Genomic DNA, 20753 nt, shown 5'->3' with positions numbered 1-20753 from the left:
TGGGAGTTTCATAACTCCTCCTGGTTTACTTAGGTACGACTTAACTTGTTTCCAACAACTAGAGCATACCATCTTTCATCCGTTTGGAAATAAAATTTAGGCGTTGGATTAATGATATGTTCCGCTTCGCACCGTCAAACCTTGGACTTGTCGATACCCGTTTAATGAAACACAAAAGATGGTTTCGTCGGGCACCACCCAGGACTTATTTGCTCAAAATAAAAAGTATTGAATTTAAATTCGAGATAAGCTAAAAATGGTCCTAAATATATCCTTTATACCTATTGTCATAATGAAACACTTGTATAATGGATAGACTCGTGGTACCTTTGCTTCAATGTCGTCGGACAATGGTGTTAATTGTGTAATGTATTCTCAAAATCATTTTTTATTCATGTAGACTGTACCTTAGGATTGAATCGTATATACATTTGATCTCACCGTATGTCTCCTGTGTTCCTCCACCGTATTGTTACTACTCGCAACAATTCTTACAGTTAAGAAATACCCGTCGTCAAACTCACAAAACGAGCAAGTTATTGAGATATAAAATCTTGTCGTAACAACTCGCCCGAATTGACAACGTTTGCCTACTTTGTGATGAATTAACGAAAAGCAGCTCTTGTCTATCAAGACTGATTGTATTAGTCACAGTTCTTCAGCCAAATAAGCTAAGCGACTACTCAGACGTTAGACTCACAAATGCCTCAGCTTGTCTTTGTTCAAAAATGTGTTCACCTAAACGATACGAGATTTACGGCTCTTGAGTCCTGCGAGATTCGTAGTTATATAAAATTCAAGTCGTAGCTTCTCAATTCGGAACTCTATATTTTGAGCCGGGTATTTAGAGCCATATAAAAGTACAATATACGGAGCTTGCGTTTCTAACCGCAATATCGAGCTTCAAATATAAATATAGCAAGTCAGTTGAGCTGACTTGATGTGGAAATATTGCTTAAAGCTCCATAACTTTCCTTTACGAATCCTATAGAATCTGACGAAGTGATGCTTATATCCATGTATTGAAGCAGTATATCAATACCTTCACATTCTCTAATGATATTGATACTTTTCATATATACTCCCAACCCAGTCTTTTTCTGGAAGTGTCTAGCCTTTACGCGTACCCTTCTCGTCATAATCTCACTTGCACTCCCTCAAATCGCCTGAAAGCTCTATGAGCCTAGAGAACGACGGCAGCAGTTCTAATTCCACTAGTGGCGATGGCTCTATTGAATTCCCTGATACTCCCAAGATTAATGCTAGTAACAGCGAAGATTCCTGCACATGGTACTCAGGTGGTGTTTGTTCGCGCCCTCGCTCGTGCTTTGACTGCCTCAACGTTGTGGTCCCTGGTCAAGAAGTAAGCAATGCAGTATTTTACGCACATATACTGATTTAATGCTGCAAAACTGATCCTAATTGGTTCATCCTCATTTGTAGTGTGCCGTCAGCGCCTATGGCGAATGTATGAATTCTTACATGCTCTCCAATGTCGGAGGTTATCCAATGAATAGATTCACTTACTGCTCAAATAATGACGCACTTTGCTCGGGCTGTCAAGAGAATTGGATCAGAGACTACCAAGCAGGAATGGCTCTGGAAGCGAACGCTGTGTGTGTAGGCGACAATGGCTGCATCTGTATCGCAGCGTGTGTCGTACCCAATCGCGATGATAGTATTGTGGAGAACTGGTGTATCCCAGCGCTAGCGGGTACTCACTTCCAGTTGGTAGCTGGATTAGTAGCTGGTACCATCGCACTATTCGTAGTTTCTATTGTACTTGCCAAGCGTCAACTAGCACGGCGCCAACAACAAGATACAGCGAACCAAGAAGCACGTAATGCCGCAAACGCAGCTCGTCGAGCAGCACGTCGACCTGCAGCTGTTGCTCGCTTACCTCAATTGACCTTATCGGGTTGGACAGGTATGCGCGAGAAACTCGTTTCTAACGAACAGATCCGATTGGCGGGAGGAAGTACAACAACAGTGCCATCACTAGCAACTTCATCATCTGTACCATCTCCTACTGAAGAACAGGGGGACGCTTACCGAGAAATATTGCCTCGAGAGGACATCATACGCCGCGAAATGTAAGATTTCACCTTGCTGAATTTATACCATAATTCCGCTGAATTGTAATTTATTAGTAGTGTAATTTCCCATATAATTGTCATTATTTTTTTTCTTTTTTAAAAATAAATATATAGTTGTGACAGACAAAAAAAAGTCGCCCAACGAATTGTTGAAACCTTTTATAAAAGGTAGTTTCTCTTCACTAAATATATTTGGCGTAAGGGTATTTTTCTTGCTTCTACAGAGATAATAAATACGATTCGCTTGAAGAAAATCACATGTCTAAGCTAATGGGCAGGAATAAATGGCTTATCATAGAGATAAAGACTTTGTGATTCATGGATAAATTATAATAGTAAAGTCTGTGACGTTTTGAAAGAATAAGGTTTGCACATTCAATACTTTAATCTTTTTAGTGGACTTTCGTTTGCAAACTTTGTGCTCGTAAACTCGGAATGATTGATGCCACATGGACCAAATGATTAATAAACGACTCAAGACTATTTCAAACCACATTTGAACCGTTGTGCTGTAAAGTTGCAGTTGATACGCTCCCACCAGCCGATACTTCCCTTTTTTACGGCTGTACTTCTCAGGTGCGAACCGTAGAAGAATGGTGCAAATGTCTTCCATCATCAAATTTAACCAGTTTATACATTTATATAACTGGTAGGTATGTAACACCATTACCTGCATGGTCACATGAAACATACGATAAGTGTACCTTTAATAGATTCACTTAAAGTGCTTTGCATCTTCAGCCATTTTCCTTACCCTCTTCGCATCAAGACATTTACGTTCTGATGCTATGTCTACCATTTACTCAAAAGCCAGCGAAAATGTGTGTATGTGGAAGCAGCAGAGTTCAGACGTCTGCGACTCGCCTCGGTCATGTTATGATTGTCTCAATACACCTGTGGGTGATGGTATAGACTGCACTATTACTAGTGCGGGGTTGTGCACTACCTTAGACGAGTACCTGTGGCAAGAAGACTACCGTCTTAATCGTAGTGATACTACTTCGCACTATTTTCCTTCGACCAATACAACCTATTGCGACATAAATGATAGTGTGTGTACGAAATGCCGTTCAAGCCAATTTAAAGAATCAGCATCTCAATTCTGTGTCGGATTGGACGGTTGTGTATGTGTGAGTCTTTGCGAGTCACCCGATTATACTACCACGATTGCAGCTAAATACTGTGCAACGCTAGACTTTGAGACCGCAGACGGTGAGAGTAGCTCATTGACCGATACCTTTATCGTCCTCACTCTTGGATTTATAATTCCCGTAATCGTGTACCATTCGTATGCTCGTCGTGTGCGAAATCGTCTTGTCCACGAAGAGATACACAACGATCGAAGGGCTGTTAAAGGTCCTGTCATGCCACTTGTGGGCTGGAAGAAGCATCGTGCTGACCTTATGGCAAATCAGAGAATCATTATGTCGGTCGATTCAGGAGTTGTGGCTTCTAAATCGGTTATAGAAGGACATGTGAGCGGAAATGCGACTATTGACACTTCACTATCAACACTCTCGGCTTCGACTGTCTCGATCGAGCGTGAAGATTCGTTGGCTGATCTGACGAGTTCTGGAAGATGTTTATCAAGCTCTAATACTGTCAGTATGGAAACCCATCGACAGAGCATGCCAATCATGAGCTGGAGTGAAGAAAGTGTTTTGGATGAAAATGACATGATTGGAGCGCAATTCACTCAGCTGGAAGACCACATCGTCTAGTGAATATTTTTTTTATCAGCTGTGCGTGTTGTTCGACACTGCAGGTCAGAGTGAGTTAGCAAGGATCTAAACTTCTGGTATGGACAACAAAGCCAACCACATCTTTGCCAAAGCGAGAGAGACCACATGAAGTCAACTACATTCCATAAATCACTGCATCAAAACGGTCATGAAGAAGCTGGCAATGCAGCGTCGTGACAGCCATGGAAGCGATCTCGTACTGGGTGATACTCGCTATTGTGACGATGCCATTTGGCCTGTTCACAGGCATGCACAGTGATTTATCGTGTTTGCTATCATCAGTTAAACAAATTTCTTAATCTGCGTTTAGTAATCGTTAGAGAATTTATTATCATAATGTAATCGAGTGATTTTTCAAGATGTGTACACAAGCTTACGTCTATTAGTTAGAAGGGTCGTAGTATTCTCCATGAGGCAAACTTCTACACCAGCATCGACTAGTTATGTGTTTAGAAATCAAGATGATTAGGCAGGCACTAATAAACCCTTTAACAAGGAGAGCACAAGGCCCTGGCTCAGTTTTTCGTCACATTTAGGACAACAAACAAATCTATTAGCGCTGTAAAAGCAATGATCACTGCCAGGCTGCTTCTACATACGCACAATTTCCAGTAGCGACGATTGACTACCGCATCAATCATGCAATGAGCGGAAAGCAAGAAGAACATAGGATCCATGCGCATATTTAAATACGGCAGCAAAGGTTTTTTATCAGTTGAAAGTCCTGTTCGCGTCCAATCATGGCCAATAGCTTTCAAGCTGTCGGAGTTTCTTAGTTTTATTTGCTTTAACTTCCTTCTATCGACAAGATATGAGTTTTGATCAATTTATTGATCACGCATAAGATCTGGTAATCTAAGTACTTCAAATATCGTTGGTCTGGCTGTATTAAGTAAAGTTAGGGCATTCGTTGTATGATGAATGTATAAATCATACACGTAACCTACGTGATTTGACGAATGGTTATTGCTATCAAGGAGTAACTGACCTCGTGAAGTATGTTTGAGTCCAAGATTTGTAAGAAGAGCTGAGGATAAGGAATGAGGAATCTGCTCTTTGGACTTATATTATACGTCGTATCATGCATTGCTGTATTGACCTTTCGACAAATATGCAATACGTCGCGTCTTTCTATACCAGCAAATTAATATTAGGCTTCTTACTCGAAGACTAAATCGAGCATCACATATTTTTCGTGCTCCCACAGACACGTAGTAGAGGCGTTCGTGCTTCATCAGTCCCATATCAGTGGCGCCCCGAAAGAGTTAAGTAGCAATATCAATAACAATGTGCCTATTGCAACACTTGATAAGTATATCCACGGCGAACACGAGAACACACAATTTTAATTTCAGGTTGTGCAGGCAGTAAAAAAGGTTGCGGCTTTCTACTATAGATATTTGATTTATCCTTTCGAATGCATATCTCGCAAAGCTCCAAGTGTGCGAGAATTTTTTTTTAAGAAATTATACAAAAAAAAATGTCTAAGTTTTTTTTGTGCTGGTGTTTCTAAGCGTAAGTTAGTCAAACAGTTTTGTGGAACCTCAGCAATCAACACGAGCAGCATTTTGGCGCCGTGAGGATGTTTCGTCTTATATTTCTAGGATTGAGCCCGTTTGTGCACTCTCGACAATTTTTCAGTTCGATAGTGAAGACATCAATCACAAATAGAAAGTCATCTCCATGAAAAAAATTGAGGTTTCGCCGTATGGCAAATTACGTATCTATGCGATCATATCATAAAGTTCGTATTCTGCAACTTGCAGGAATTGTAGACCAGAGGTAGGCAGGTAAACACCCTCTTGGATATAGTCTCAGCTTTGATTTCGGTAAGTCAGTTTTATAGGCCACGCTCGGCTCCAACGCTGTCACTCGATGAATTTCCAGTTCGAATGACCGAAGACGAAGTAGTGGAGGCGGTGGCACGTCGGCAGCTTGAAAGGCTCCTGCTTCTGCTACTTCGACATCGTTGTCTAGCAACAGCAATAGTAACAGTGTTGGTTCAGTGGATGCAGATAGAGCGTGTTACGCTACAAGGAACCTATCTTTCTTTTAAAAAGATACGATTGTTAATTGGCAGCTTTTCCAAGGTGTCGAAAATATGTGAACGATAAGGGTATGAATTCGTCGCATGTATCGGCTAACATATGCTTGAAATGACCATCCCGTTGTTTGACTAGTCAATACTTTGGTATTGCTCACCTCGATGATGTTTGGAAGTTGATCAAAGAGTCACGCAGCATTGTTTCAGTCGCTTGAAAGCACAAGACCGATAAAGCTCACGTTCATAGTTGTGGTTTGCGTAAATTTTGAGCAAAGCATTCATTTTTAGTATGAATCGATCATATCAAAAACCATGGATATGGCTTCGTCGTTTGTCCATGATAATACAATCGCAAATCGTGGCTTTCGATGACAGAGATGGGAATATTTTTTAGTGTTTTTAGGATGAGAATGTGTCTAGCCTTTTTAATATCAAAGGAGTGCAAGCATCAAAAGCAAACACTCCACAAGCTAATCGTTTAGAGCAGAAACCATCATGTTTTGCACAATTTTAAAACTTTACGTCAAGGTGATACTGTCGATAGATAGATACTTTGCAAAAAAATATGCGCTGGATTATTCGCAGTACTTGAGGTGTCTGACGCGTACTCACATATTTACATAATAGCTATCATATGATGTTATCGCGTAACCAGCACAAAAATGTTACTTAGCTTTTCGTTTTTAAAACAGTATCGTGGGTTGCAGTAGGTATCCGCATCAACAGCAAGGGATGAAGCCAAGACGTACGCTGATAGTCTAAACGTGATGTTGCTGGATTGTCTGAGCATTGTGGACAGTCATCGGGACGCGGATAACCGGTTTGATGTTACTAAGGTTCCGAATATTGCCAATTTATCACTTAGTTTTTTGGTATGCTGCAAGCTAAACCTTCATCGACTCGAAACATGATTTTAAGGTTTGTCGCACAGTAACAATGACTGAGCCTTTGGTACGAACACGCAGACAGTGCGACAAGGCCTAGCGGCTTCACTATGTCTTTCGTACCCACCTCGGACTAATCGAATAAAGTAATTTGAAACTGTACTTATGTCCCTGTATTTGGTGTGGCAGCTGGTTATTTGAGAATTCTTTCAATAATCAACACTCACAACCCCCCCAGATGCTAGAAATTCTGCGCCATTCATGGTTTTTCGACTTGATTCATACATTTAAATGTTCAGTGACTCAATGGCATCTGCTAGCTGGCTATTCTTCGCTTGAACTATGGGTGTCAAATACTTGTTTGATGCATTAACTTAAACACCATATATTCATGTATGTGTCGCATTTTTCTACAAATGCGACTGGTTCTGGGAGCACCCACATTGATGAAGGCTTGAAGACCACAGCTGGGATGATTTCCTCGAATGTTGGTGATTCTTGCACTTGGTATGCCGCTGGAAAGTGTTCTCGACCGCGGACTTGCTACGATTGTCTTAATGTCAAGATCAATTCGACAGTGTGTGCTATTATGCCCAATGGAATGTGTATGAGTCTAGACAATAATCTGCCCATTTTAAAGAGAGAAGACAAACTTTACTTGTCCAGTAAGAGCACATACTGCAAAGTGGATGATGCTGCGTGTACAGCATGCACTACAGAGTGGCTTGCCGATTACAGCCGTTCAGGCACAATTCAGACATCCGCAGACTGTACAGGTCTCGACGGTTGTATTTGTCTCGCGCGTTGTGAGAATCCCAATTGGAAAACATCCATTTTGACTGATCAGTGTCCTCACGGAAAACTGCAGTCCACCGGCAGGACACCGCCACAAATTGGATTTGCTCTTATTGTTGGTATCGCACTCGGGATCTTGCTGGGCATTTGGGCTCTTAAACTGCTCGTACGCTGTCGCGAAAGACGCTGGAGTCGAGAGCGTTCAGCTCCTCGTACTTCACATACTCACGAGCCTCAGACGAGGCCTTTGCTCACATTGACTGGCTGGAAGGCTTTTCGCCAAAAGTGGATTGAAATTGAAGCGTTAAAAGGTGCTAACGTAGCAGTCCTTGAGTTACAAGAACAAAATTCAACTCCAGTCGATGCTGATATTGGAAGAGAGTGCATATCATCCTATGGTATTGATTCTGTGGCTATCTTATGAGGTGTAAGAGTTTTATGAAATGCAGAATATATATATTAAGACTTTTTAACAAAAAAGAGTTATATCAAACAACACTCGCTAATTTTGTTACTTTATGAATGTGATTCCGCTGCTTTTGACTTTTATCAACGTTCTCGACTGCGTTGTTCTCTTGATTTTCGCAGTCAGCTTGACCTTACAGTGTTGATGTTGTTACCACTTGACCGACGTCGACCGGTGCTTGATACGGCAGTAAAAGGATGCTGTGGATCCTCAAACTCGATTGAGAACCTTGCTACCTGCAAAGCCGAAAGTCGTGTCGGCTGTGTATAAAAGCAATCATCTTTTGCCAATTCTTCTACCTCTATAGCTGCAGAAGTCACCTTCTTTTCATTGTTCCATACGATCTCCTGAGTCGCCATGACGCTAACACGATGAGTTTTCCAGCCCACAAGCGGAAGTAAAGGACGTTTCGAAGACTCCAAATTGCAATTTGTTTCCAGCGCCACATAACGAGCACGTGATCGAAACACCCGCATGATATGCTTTGATACGTAGACGTCACAAACGCTCACAATTGTCTTAGGCGCCGACTACACTTGAGCGACTCGTCGGGACTTAACCGTTTCAAACTGGGACAGATCTTGAAATTATCGCTGATATGATAGATGGTTTCGCAATCAAAACGGCACGAATTTTTGACTATTCTAATTCAATGATGATTGTCTTCGTGCCTTAGAAAACTTACTGAAGTACACAATCACACCGTAACTATCTCGCACTTGACGACAACGCTCAAAACCAATTGTGTTCGAAGCACAAGTATTTTAATTTTGCTGGCTCGAAAGCAGCCTCTAATCTCTTCCACGGACATTACAAAGCCAGTGAAACCATTACTTATTATTTACCTTAGAGAGCTCTTAACAAAATATCAAGCGGATGGAATTGCAAACGTGGCGCCAACATTGCTTTTGTACTCGTTATGTCGCGTAGTCAGTATTCAAAGCGATGTCTAACCCTTGGATATTCGAGCAGATTGAAAACTGAAAATCAAGCTCAATGATCTAGGGATGCAGAAATACCAGAAACAAGATATAAGGTTCTTTAGAGAGCTTTATAACTAGTTCACTTCATCCAAAGATATACAAGAGAAATTAGAAGCAGACGGTACCTGCAAAAAAATTGGAAGGAAGTGCGAGTGGATGTGTCAAAATTTTAATCTTGTATGCTTACAAATATTCAAGCCTCGGTGCATAATTGGTTCCAGATGTATCGTTAAATTCAAGCTCAAAATAATCCGAAAAAAAGTCTAAATTGAATATAAGATCGCATAATAGCTTAGTGTAAATTTTACTTTAAAGCAAGAACGAAGATTGGTCTTAAAAGGAACACTTTACCTATGTAATGAATGCTTGAGCGGGAAATTATCCACGTTGTTCGTGTGAGTGAAGTCCACCTTTTGTCCTACTTGCTTCGATGTTATTGTATTGAACACTGGGTAGTAAGCTCTATGCCGCACGGCATCTTTTCGTCCACCTGGTTGGGACACGTCAGTGAGTCAGGCTTTGCAATGATACTTTTTTTATCTTTTGAACATGAAGCTCTTACATAATTGAAGGAGGTCGTTAATCCTGCAATCGTCGTTTGTAACCCCGCGCAAAGAATTTTCGCTGCGATCCATATGTCTGCACGTTTAGCAGCAATGACCACTGCCTCTCTTTGTCCTCGTCTCAAATTGCTCGTATGCTTTATTTCTGCTCTATACTTGTGCTATCAAGTCTTCATTCAGAAACCCATTTGCTTGCGTAATGATAGAGAACAAAGTGCCCTGAATGTCGTATGACGATGCTTGAGTTAATGTTAGTGTATTAATATGCAACATTGTATGTGCCCTATATAAAGCATTTGACGATATATACGCACTCCATAATAAACGTGCCCCGACTTTTTTGGAACAGTAAATTTTAATATACTGGTGTCAACTTGTAAGAAGCAGTAAATTTTATTAAACTGGTGTCAACTTGTAAAGAACATTAGAAAAAAATTATACTGGTGTCAACTTGTAAAGAACATTAACAATTTTATACTAGTGTCAACTTGTAAAATTAAAACACTCCCTTATGACGGAATCATCCATCAATGAATTGTTCATGTGAAAATATTTTAAGGCATAAAATAAGTCCACTTAGCCAAAAATGTAAATCGATTTGTGCTGAATTCAAATTGTTATCTTGTAATTTAACAAAGCAGAAAATAATCTGAAAACTGCGCCCTGATAAGAAAGAAACTTTATAGCCTGCCAATTTTCATTATAATTAATAGCATTTTAAAGTTCAATAAAGCTTCTTTCTTAGCTAATGTAGTCGAAAAACTCAAGTTAGCTGACAAATCTTACAATTAATCGCTTTGAATATATATGTACACGAAGTGAAGTAAGCGTATAATGATAGCAGGATGAGCTCTTAAGACCATGTAACTTGCTCAAAAAAGAAGGACATAATGGTTTCAGGATTCAACTGCGCGTGTAACGGGGTTACACGTACCCTGGTAACAGGGGTGTGTGCTAAACGAGATGTGCATAGCGTGACCACACCCAAACAAGAATACGGTACGGGGCTAGGTAGCCAGTAGTTATGCATGTATTGAGACTTTAGTATATATATTTAGTATATCTAGAAAAATCTAAACTTTTAAAATTAGGATAAAAAAAATGAAAATCAGTTCTGGAGTTTAAACCGAAGAGTTGAGTAAGGCGATAATTACTCTTGGAGTAAGCGGATTGCGATCCGCCAACTCATACTTGGTTCTTGTAAAGAACGAAGGTCGGTGACCTAAAGTACGCTTCCTCAAGCGCTAAGCTACGACAGCCCCGCTGCAGCGCGGCTCAATGTTAACAGTCGTCGTTTGCCACACCGCCGTGAACTAAGACTTCTTCACCGCGGCGGCTGATAATATAGAGAAAGACTGTACCTTAACGTCAGTCAGACCCGCATCCGCAGTGTGTACATCACATCTTGGCGAGTAAGACGAGAATAGTCATGCATCTGAACCAATGGATGGCCGTGTTCGCCCCACACTTGTCTCCTTAATAAGTCTCCGGAGATCAAAGATTTAGATTCAGAGTATGTGTGTAAATCCTCAACAAAAACCCAACTTAATGTATATGACGAGATAGGAGCACGGGAGCATCAGACGCATTATTCAAAAACACGTCAATTGGTTTGACAAAGATTCTGCTCAATAATCAGTTATAATTTGAGATGCAACGGTGTCGCCGCGCAATATGCACAGATGAAGCTTCGTCCGAAATAAACGCGTTGGCAAACCTATAAAGGCGAAGTTCTCGATTGACGCGAAACTCAAACGAGAGTCCTTCAGGTGTCTTGAATATTACTTTGCTTTGATTTTGTAAAAGTGATCAACAATTAAGATTGAGCTGCGACCAAAAGTAAAAATTTAACAAGATTCCATACAAAACTGCATCTATTACCCGATGAGCGGCTAGTAGCCCGCATGTACCACATACCTCTACGTCACGAAATCTCATATCTTCACAAATCCCAAATCTTAGGGATTAATGCATTTCACAATTGCTTTTGCATTATTAGACTGGATGAGAGTTTCGTACGATCATACGGTGTTGCATTCCATACAATCGTATCAAAAGGTGTGTGTAAACAATAGTTCCGTAACTACAATGTAACCCCGCTTCATAAAATATAGACCGCGCCGGGGCTCACCCTTCTTTTGGCTTTAAGAGACACGCGCAAAGATGAACGCTCAACTAGCAGCCCAACTTTTGCCTTCTCACATCCTGCTAGCTTCCAAAAATGGCGCGGTCTTTCTGGCCGGCGCATTACACGCATTTGCTTGTGTATATATTGTTTACCGATAGGAGCTATCCCCATTGGCTATTCGAATCCTGACCAGAAATCTCGGCCTCACTCAAATTTATACGTCTCAGCTATCCACGGGAGAAGTAGTGCTTACTGCGCTCAACATTCTCTTAACACGAGTTGCTGATTTTTATGCCCTTTTTTAATGACAGAAGATGCTGCGATATTTCTCTGTGCATTTCACAACGATATTCAACAGTGGGCTGAAACAGCAAAAAAGGTCGCTTAGCATGTTATTTTTAATTTCACATAAAATCACTTCTCAGGATTGCTACGTACGCTTAAGGCAGCAACGGTTGAGTTAGTTATGCCCTTCGTGGAAATGTACTTTCAGAACTTCATGATTTTGTCAGTGACAGTGACTACCCTTCCAATTTGCGCACTTGTTCGAGAAACAGTGGTGTCTACACCGCCTCAATGCCTTACGAACCCGCTTCAGTAAAGCGGACTTCCTACTACGGCGTCTGTCTGCTAACCGACGAGGCAGGGTTGCCCGTCGCGCCACATTTTCGACTTAGTGAATGTAGTCCGCCCTTGAGTTAAGCGTAACATTTAAACGGTAGCTGTAACATCTGACTGGTACGGGCGAGAGACGTTAAAAATAGCAAAATGTGAAGGTCATGGGAGCTCATGTTGACGTTCACGCCGTGTTTGTATTTCACAGAGGATCGTAAGTGGTCACAGCACCATGATAATCATGACGGATTGGTGCTTTGAAAATTCATGGGCTCAACAAATGAAGACATTCACCAGATATCGTTCAATCCCTAGCGTATCACGGCTCCGATGAGCACAATATTGATTAGAAGATATCACTTGTAACTATGGCTCACTAATACATTGAAGACATTCATTGTCATCGAGTAGAGCTGCCGGAGGTTTATTCATAGGCTGCTTGTTCTCGCAAGCACTCTCGATTGTTGCGACACGCCGACTCTTCCCACAAGAAACGGTGTGCGTCCAAGGTAGAGTTTGATCAGATTCAGAATTCGGTCACTGAGACATCCCATCACACTGCAACTTAAATCAGCCTCCCTGCTTAGGGACGAGATAGACCAGATGAAAGAATAATATCGACGTTACTCCGTCGACAACATGGCTCTGAACACCTGCCTGGCCCGCATGGGAAAAATGATTCCATGGCATCTGCATCGGGGCTGCCGTAGCTTTGCACTTAGAGGAAGCGTAAGTTAGGTCACCGACCTTTCGTTCTATACTTGAAACAAGTGCGAGGTTAGCGGATAGCAATCCGCTTACTCCAAGAGTAATTACAACCTTGACCCAAGGCTAATTAACTCTTCCGTTTTAATTCAAAATGACTTTATTTATTTTTATCTGCGGCGAAGCCGCCTAATTTTAAATGCATAGATTTTTTTTTAAATATATGTATAGTAGAATCTAAATACATGTCTAACTACTGGCTATCCAGCTTCGCCTTGTTTGGGTGTGGTCACACCAGGCCCATCTGGTATGACACACACACTTGTTACCAGAGTATGTGTACCCCGTTACAGCATCTGTGGGCCCATGTAAATACAAGGATGTGTTTGCGTTTTTTGTAGTAATCGTAAAACTCTAACCCCACGTTCTTACAACTGCAAATGGATCGATACAGCGCGGTCGCAGCTTAATCTTATTTGCCGCAGACACTGCGTCCGTCAGTCATCCAATATGAAGAGTTAGCGTCGAACAGCTCATTTGCTCCTCTATACCTTCGTGCGTTGTTTCCTGCCTCTGGAATTGATGAGCTGCTAATGTTGCTGTCTCCAAGCAATTGTGTCGCGCAGCATGTGTATGATGCTCAGTTCCACTGAGATAAAATATTTGATAATGCTACCAGGTGTAGATGGTCTGATACAATGAATTCTCCTCACTCAGACCGAAGCTTTTTTTTTTGGTGCCAACAAAATATGAAGTGTTTCCAAACAATTTGTGATCAGTAGAAAAGCTTAAATGCATGTATTGCGCTATTAAACGCAAATTCAATCCGCGAAGATAGCTCACTTCAGCACTGAGGCCTCCTTCCCTACGTGATCAACGCATTTTTATTAACCGGTCGTTTGGAAAGTTTCAGTTGTAAGCAGCACAATGTTTGCCATAATGCTTCACTGTAAAGCTCGCATCTCTAACGGATATGATGGCGATCGACAAGCCATGTCTGCGAACACACTGTCGACAAACTGGCTAGATCGTTCCTGAACACAATGTCGCTGACAGCAGCGAAATGCGCCATTATCGAACGTATCTAGGAATTTTTGAGAGGAATATTGTTTTAAGCTAATTTAAAATAGACAAATATTCTTTAAAAAAGAATATGATATCTTGCAGCAAACTGACTTTATTGCTTGACTTGTAGCCTTACATGAAATACAGACCTCTCTATCGCGGAGTTCCATTATCGTTATCCATATAGATGATCTGGTGCTTGAGGATCGTCGTTTTGGTGCAAAGGAACGTCGTTTAATTGTTTAAAAGGTATTTAAATACAAATGTTTGATACAGAAAGGCACATTGAGATTAATCATCTAACCGACGCTCTATCAAAAAGGATGGAGAAATTGGGATTCAATGGGTATTCTAGCCTCTGTGACAGCTGATAATTATTGCATTCTAGCTGAAAGAGGTAATTCGTCGAGAAAACATATCCAGATATTTTGGTGATTATCATATACTATAAGTTTCGAAGTAATATGTGAAAACACTTAGCAAGCGCGGCTACCTTTATCATCCTGCGCAGCAAATACCATAATTCAAAACATTTGTGTCATTGCTGTCGATTTCCTCAACAGAGATGTTGTGAACCTTGCAAACTAAGAGCGGCATCATACGTATGATTTTAAAAATAATTCTGCTTTAAATACGACTTAGTTCTTAAGACCTAAAAGATCCTTGAGAACTATCTTGAGCCATTGCAGCCAGCCCCACCAACAATTTGTAAACACGACGTGCTTGGGACGACAGCTAGCACGTTAAATGCAGCACTAATCATAAAAGCACAACCAAGTGAGCCTAAAACCCACCACGTAGTATTCGTGTCGCCTTGAGCACCATATCGATGAAGTCGCTGAAGATCTCGCTTCTGTTTTGGTAGGAAATAGAGCGCCAAAACACTTAAGAGTTTAATCATGTAGCAGATTCCAAGACTAAACGTAACTTCATCTGCATCCTCTTCTGTATCTTGAGAGCTTGGTTTTCCAAATGCATAACCTAAACAATTCGAAAAAGTTGTGGACAATAATCGCATGATTGTGCTCATCGAGACAATAATTCCAACGAAAGCACCTTCTCCATCCACCGGCGCAATTTCCGCACAGACAGCAGCTTCAAGAATAATAATACTAGCACGCACGAATCCTCTTAAAGCCGTGATGAAAGAATAAGTCTCTTGACTTCGTAAATTGATTGAGATTGAAGCCATAATATAGAAAATAAGTTGTGGAACCATCATCATGACAATTAAACTAATAATGACACAATAACGCCAATTCCAATTAAGTGCACCATACTTCCAAGTAGCAACTGATAGCACATAAAAGACTTCGGATGAAATGTTGCTTGAAGATTGAGCTTTGTCGGTAAAGTTGCACCAGATTGCAAGTTGAGCGTGGGGATACGTGAGTGTAAACTCGGACAAAAAGACATAAATCATGAAGAAGCGAATGACGTAAACTGTAGACTTTCGTGCTAAGGCTTTACGTAACCGAAGCCAATTCGCACGTAACCTAGGAAGCCAATCGACTGGTAAATTGCCGATTTGTTCCACAATATGCGACTGCGTGTCATCAGCATCAACATCATGAATTGCAGGAGGATTCATTTCTTCATGGAACAAGAAAAGTAGCGCCAAGATTGGAAGAAGTGAGTAAAACATAAAAAACATTGCTGTTTCACGAAATGATACCAGTGGAATGATACCCAATTCCGAAATATGAAAAATGGCCGTATCTGATACAATTTGTCCAACCAATTCGCCTGTAAATTGAGTCAAGAGTAACGTCCCAAGTGCTCTACCTCGCATTTTTAACGGTTCTCGACGTGTTTGTGCAACGACGTACGTCTCAGAAATGACTAATGTGAGGATACATCCGAAACTTGCAAGCACAAGAAGTGCAACATACCAGTCGATGAGAGCTACACGCTGTCGCAATGCTTCTTCTGTAGCCACATGACTTGATTGGGCTTTAAATTCGAGAGTATAGTTGAGAATAGCGATAGCAAAGCATGAAATAAGTGAAACAATCCATCCAAGAACAATGTACGCTTTACGTCGAGATCCCAATATTGGCAAAGTGTCTGATATAAATCCTCCAACGAAAGTGTACGACCACGGTAAGAGTAATAGTACATTTGCTGCATCTACTTGGTATCTCTCCATTTTGAGTTCTGCCTCAAGAAGAGGAAGTAGAGCTCGTTTAAGACACGTATTTAATCCACCAGCAGATAAGGTTGAAACAAGCAGTCCAATGTGACGCCAACTCATATAATTAATCGTACCCCTTTGAAATGTTCGGTCGTATGATGGATCTGAGCTCTTCGCACTGATTGAGATACTATCATTTTCATATCGATTGATCTTATTACTGACGAGACTTCCATCGTAGTCTATAACTGCACAAACGCTATCATGTTCACAACTTCCACAACTCATCATTGGAATATCAAGATAAGAATTTCCTCTTCTTGTGCTTACAGCAGGAGCCGTCTTTGCGTACGAATGATCCAATTGATTCTTCTCATAATGAATAGAGTGATCGGTGTGTGGACATGTCGGTGCATGCTTCCAATGTGATTCAGGACCTTTAAAAGCACTCGAAGCTGTCAGTTTGTTCCTTGTTTTATTGCCAATCGAGTCGTGATCCCTTTCATTATTACTTGTACTACTCAATGCGCTGAGTCTTCCCATATTCGGGTGATACCACGTCAACGCCTGGCGGCGCCGAAACAATTCCCCGCTGAATACTTCGAGTCCGATAAGCGTATAGGAGCAAGTATTCAGTTTAACCCTAAGCTAGACACAATAATACACTAAAAAACATATTAGAAGATTTGTCAACTTACCGCCAATATCTTCAGAATTATAAATATTAAATATTTCTCAAGTTTAGTCTATCACAGCTGTTTAAACATGCATGAATAGCTGTGGCTTATCACATTAGAGCATCAAAGCTATGAATCTAATAGTGAACAAGTTTATATCAAGGTGTAATGTTGTAATGTCTATCGATTACTAATTGAGGCTGCATTGGTGCTGTACGCTGTGTACATATTCTGGACGATGGGTGTCTCTTCCACCACTGTACAGAATATGTGCAGTGATGGAAGAGGCACCCATCTGGTATATGTCATACGGTAGGTCTAGAGAAGGAATCGAGATCATCAACGTTTCATATAATGAACAGGTCGTAGACATCAAGATTTTTTGTTGAGCCATTTTGGAATCCAACGGTTCCGTACGTAAACTTTTGTTGGCCGACAAAAACTGTTTCGTCGTTTGTACCGAATTTATAATTTTCAAACTCTCAAAAGTCATATCAATCAAAAGTTTTGAAAACAAAGTGAAAGTTTTTCTAAATTTCACGATGATATAAGTCTAGGGTACCATAAGGTATGTCTAACCTGTAGATCAGTGGAAACGCTGGCATTGCCTGCGTTCAATAAATTAAAACAAAAGTCTATCGTTCTTCAAGAACTGCGTAGTTAAATCCACGCTCGATCGATACGCTGGAGCTAGTGACACTGCTACTGTAAAAACTTCCAAGATCTTCACGTGTACCAAGAAAGGAATTCTGGTCACTTGTACTCACATCATCGCCAATGTCACTTACACGACGTTCACGCTCTAAAAGTTTTCGTAATTTATTTACAGCCATGACTGCAGTCGGACGTGATGTTGGCTCAAGTTTCATACATTCCATCATCAAAGCCGCGACACCTCGTGGACAGCGTGTCGACAGTGACGGATGAATTGCTCCAGTTCGCAATAATTCAACTACTGCAGCTTCTGGCAATGGTTGTCCATTTGATAATGTAACTTCTGAAAATGGAAGTTCATGACTATCTAATTCCGATAAAATAACTCCAAATGAGTACATATCAACAGCCGTTGAATATTGTGCTTCTCCTGATAAAACTTCAGGTGCAATCCATCGACTTGTACCAATTGATCGTGTCATAGCAAATTGATCACTTGAATTATCATCACTATCACTTCCAAAAGTTGGCGAGTGTGCAATGCCATATCGACTCACTCCAAAGTCAGCGACTTTAGCAGTAAATGTCGAATCAAGTAAAATATTACTCGATTTTAAATCACGATGAAGAATTGGTTTTGGTTGTCTTGAATGTAAGTAAGCAATTGCCTCGGCAATGTCTAAAGCCATTGATAACTTTTTTGATCCCCAAGCACGAGCGCGTGCATCACTACGAGTACGTGCTAAATATTGTCGTAGATCACCACCACTCATAAACTCAAGCACCATCTGAAGGTCTGTCGCATTTGTCGAGCCAGCGTTAGCGTCCCCTCGCAGTGGCGTTGTCCACGCTACACCGTAAAATGCTACAATCTTTGGATGACTTAAAGTCGCGAGGAACCGAATTTCAGCGACGAAACGTGGCAACGCACTCTTACCTTGAGATCCCCTTGACTTTGTCCGTGACTTTGAATTCGAATTAGCTATAGCACTTGTCCCGATAAGACCTTGACGACTATGTCGACTACCTTTACGCCACGATTTCGTACGTGGCAAAGACGGTGGCATGGGTGGTGATAATTTCTTCACCACAACTGTCTCGCCTAAATATGTTGCAAGCCAGACAGTACCATAAGCTCCTGCTCCTAATGGTCGAATTGGTACGATCGTCTCGGCGTCGATTCTCCAAGACGCGAGCGCTTCTTCGTCTTCGACAGTCAATACCATTCCATTAATTGATCCTCCTTTCCGACGTCCTATTAAATGACCAGGAAATGTCGGTGATCTCGTCTCAAGGTCGAACTCAACTTGCCTTCTCTTTCGTCGCTTGCAGCAAATGTACATGACAATTATAAATGCTATAAGAAATACGACTGGAATGCTAATGCTTAGCCACAATTCAAGTGTTTTGTCGTCGGACGAATCGACATCTTCTGTTGCTGCAGTAATTGTTTTGCCTGTACTTGATCCTGACGCAATCGGATAAAGCACTTCCGAAGGCGACTCTGCTAGCACGCCTTCTAGCCATCTCTGCATCACGAACAGAAGCGAGCTATTTTTAAGGTCTGTCCTATGCCCACTCAATTCAAGAGAAAAGAATGTCAGACAGATATATTCTATCGGTGGGTTGATGTCGTAGTGTCTAACGTTGGTTGGCAACCCAAAGCTCAAGTGAATGTCTTGACCGAATAACTTTGCACTCGAGACGATTGGCTTGCTCTCAAGCGACATGAGCACCGGAAGGATTTGCGGAGTAGGATTAGCTTCAGTACATCCAGTCTGAAATCGCGACATTGCGATGAAGTACAGATGGTTCGAATTTCTAACGTTTATTTATTCCACTTGCTCTCCACTAGTCGATCTCATCTCGATTAGGCCATGAATGTGTGGTAGTCCCTTTTAAGTTATTGGATCGAATTATGGCCACGAAATCGCACCTCGTGTGTTACGAATTTCAAACCGAATATATATCTCTTCGACAACGTATCAAGAGATTACCACATTAGTATCTTCATCTTTTAGCTTAAAAGATGACGGCCTGAGTTGTAAGAATATTGAGGTGACTGCGCGAGACTAAGTTGAGTTGAGGCAATTGCTCGTAATCAGACGTTCGAAAGAACTCGAGATTCGTCTTGTAGTAAGAATTGGAGTAAAGTCCAGCTGACTCTCAGAGGGTTGTGGATACAATAAGATGACCAACGTAGTGTTCTCGATAGGTGCTATGAAATTAAGTTAGACTAGCTTTGAGATTAGTTTACATATTTGATAAGACATTTACATTGTTGACAGTTTCCTATGTAAAAGATGGCGTAGCCATAACAAGCCTGTCTGGTAGTCTGTCAGAAACCGCTCAGCTGGACATTTCATCCTTCAAGACATGACGTCAAGCGAGCGCTGATCAATGATAATAATTCACAAGTTTGTAGGACTCGAGCTCTTTTATGAGAGCATTAGATCATTGTATGCGAAACGTAAGAGCTCACCCAACCCTCTGGAAGATCCTCGTTCAATACGTGGTTAACTTCGACGTTTTCGCTTGAGACGGGTTACAAAATTTACTAGCCTTTACGACACGTTGTGTTCAATGACCAACATGCGTTTCTTCCACCTTTCTTCCTTTCAGTTTTTACACTTACTTTGAGCAACACACGCATAACAGCTAGAATACGCTTCTATTCTTTCAAACATGGATATTCCATTGTTGTTTTAACATGGAAATCAAGAGCAAACACTTGAAAAGTTGCGTTACACGACATTTGAATCCACAATCCATGAAACAAATGTTGCTGATCCTACAGAAAAAAAACGATCATGCTTCTAGAAAGAAAGTAGACACTGACGTCTGGCTGGGATAAGAAAAGGATCTTAGCTAGCTCTAAATGCTATACGGAGAGACTATTAGATGACAAAAACCATCTTCTTTTAAAGCAAAGGACCATCCGCCACCTGCAATGAAGCAACCAATGGTTTCTTAGACGAGATATCTCAAGTAAATTTACTTGCTACGTGTGTCGCTACTATACCAATTGGAAGTCATGCCACTTCGAATTTTCTTTGTCAGACCTTTCGTTCGTTTTTTAGCATCAGTTCTTACTAACTCTGTTGGTGGTAATTGGTTACTGTACATGACCAGACATCTTGTACAAGAAGAGCAATTATTGGTCCTGCAAAATACACCGACTGACTTTGGTGGTTGATCATCT

The 20753-nt window shown here is 41.1% G+C and overlaps 7 protein-coding genes across 7 annotated transcripts; 3 read left to right on the top strand and 4 right to left on the bottom strand.

The window, feature by feature from the left end:
* Positions 1 to 1177: 1177 nt before the first annotated feature.
* PHALS_09103 (uncharacterized protein) lies at positions 1178 to 2097 on the top strand (the record flags this gene model as incomplete). The annotated part of the gene is made up of 2 exons (XM_024724541.1): positions 1178 to 1363; positions 1444 to 2097. The coding sequence occupies 2 exons, from the start codon at positions 1178 to 1180 to the stop codon at positions 2095 to 2097; spliced, it is 840 nt and encodes a 279-aa protein (XP_024575407.1).
* A 787-nt stretch (positions 2098 to 2884) lies between these two features.
* Positions 2885 to 3817, top strand: PHALS_09102 (uncharacterized protein; the record flags this gene model as incomplete). The annotated part of the gene is made up of 1 exon (XM_024724540.1): positions 2885 to 3817. The coding sequence occupies one exon, from the start codon at positions 2885 to 2887 to the stop codon at positions 3815 to 3817; it is 933 nt and encodes a 310-aa protein (XP_024575406.1).
* Positions 3818 to 7157: 3340 nt separating this feature from the next.
* PHALS_09101 (uncharacterized protein) lies at positions 7158 to 7985 on the top strand (the record flags this gene model as incomplete). The annotated part of the gene is made up of 1 exon (XM_024724539.1): positions 7158 to 7985. One exon carries the CDS (start codon positions 7158 to 7160, stop codon positions 7983 to 7985), a length of 828 nt encoding a protein of 275 aa, XP_024575405.1.
* Positions 7986 to 8149: 164 nt separating this feature from the next.
* Positions 8150 to 8503, bottom strand: PHALS_09100 (uncharacterized protein; the record flags this gene model as incomplete). Its single annotated transcript, XM_024724538.1, has 1 exon — positions 8150 to 8503. One exon carries the CDS (start codon positions 8501 to 8503, stop codon positions 8150 to 8152), a length of 354 nt encoding a protein of 117 aa, XP_024575404.1.
* Positions 8504 to 9357: 854 nt separating this feature from the next.
* On the bottom strand, positions 9358 to 9645 carry PHALS_09099 (uncharacterized protein; the record flags this gene model as incomplete). Its single annotated transcript, XM_024724536.1, has 2 exons — positions 9358 to 9500; positions 9573 to 9645. The coding sequence occupies 2 exons, from the start codon at positions 9643 to 9645 to the stop codon at positions 9358 to 9360; spliced, it is 216 nt and encodes a 71-aa protein (XP_024575403.1).
* A 5111-nt stretch (positions 9646 to 14756) lies between these two features.
* On the bottom strand, positions 14757 to 16508 carry PHALS_09098 (transmembrane; the record flags this gene model as incomplete). Its single annotated transcript, XM_024724535.1, has 1 exon — positions 14757 to 16508. The coding sequence occupies one exon, from the start codon at positions 16506 to 16508 to the stop codon at positions 14757 to 14759; it is 1752 nt and encodes a 583-aa protein (XP_024575402.1).
* Positions 16509 to 17532: 1024 nt separating this feature from the next.
* PHALS_09097 (tkl protein kinase) lies at positions 17533 to 19344 on the bottom strand (the record flags this gene model as incomplete). The annotated part of the gene is made up of 1 exon (XM_024724534.1): positions 17533 to 19344. One exon carries the CDS (start codon positions 19342 to 19344, stop codon positions 17533 to 17535), a length of 1812 nt encoding a protein of 603 aa, XP_024575401.1.
* Positions 19345 to 20753: the final 1409 nt, after the last annotated feature.

This window comes from Plasmopara halstedii (genome assembly GCF_900000015.1).
Source record: "Plasmopara halstedii genome assembly, contig: Scaffold_350, whole genome shotgun sequence".
Lineage (NCBI taxonomy): Eukaryota > Oomycota > Peronosporomycetes > Peronosporales > Peronosporaceae > Plasmopara > Plasmopara halstedii.
The sequence above is the reverse complement of the archived record's forward strand: the minus strand, read 5'-3'. Positions and strand labels throughout refer to the sequence as shown.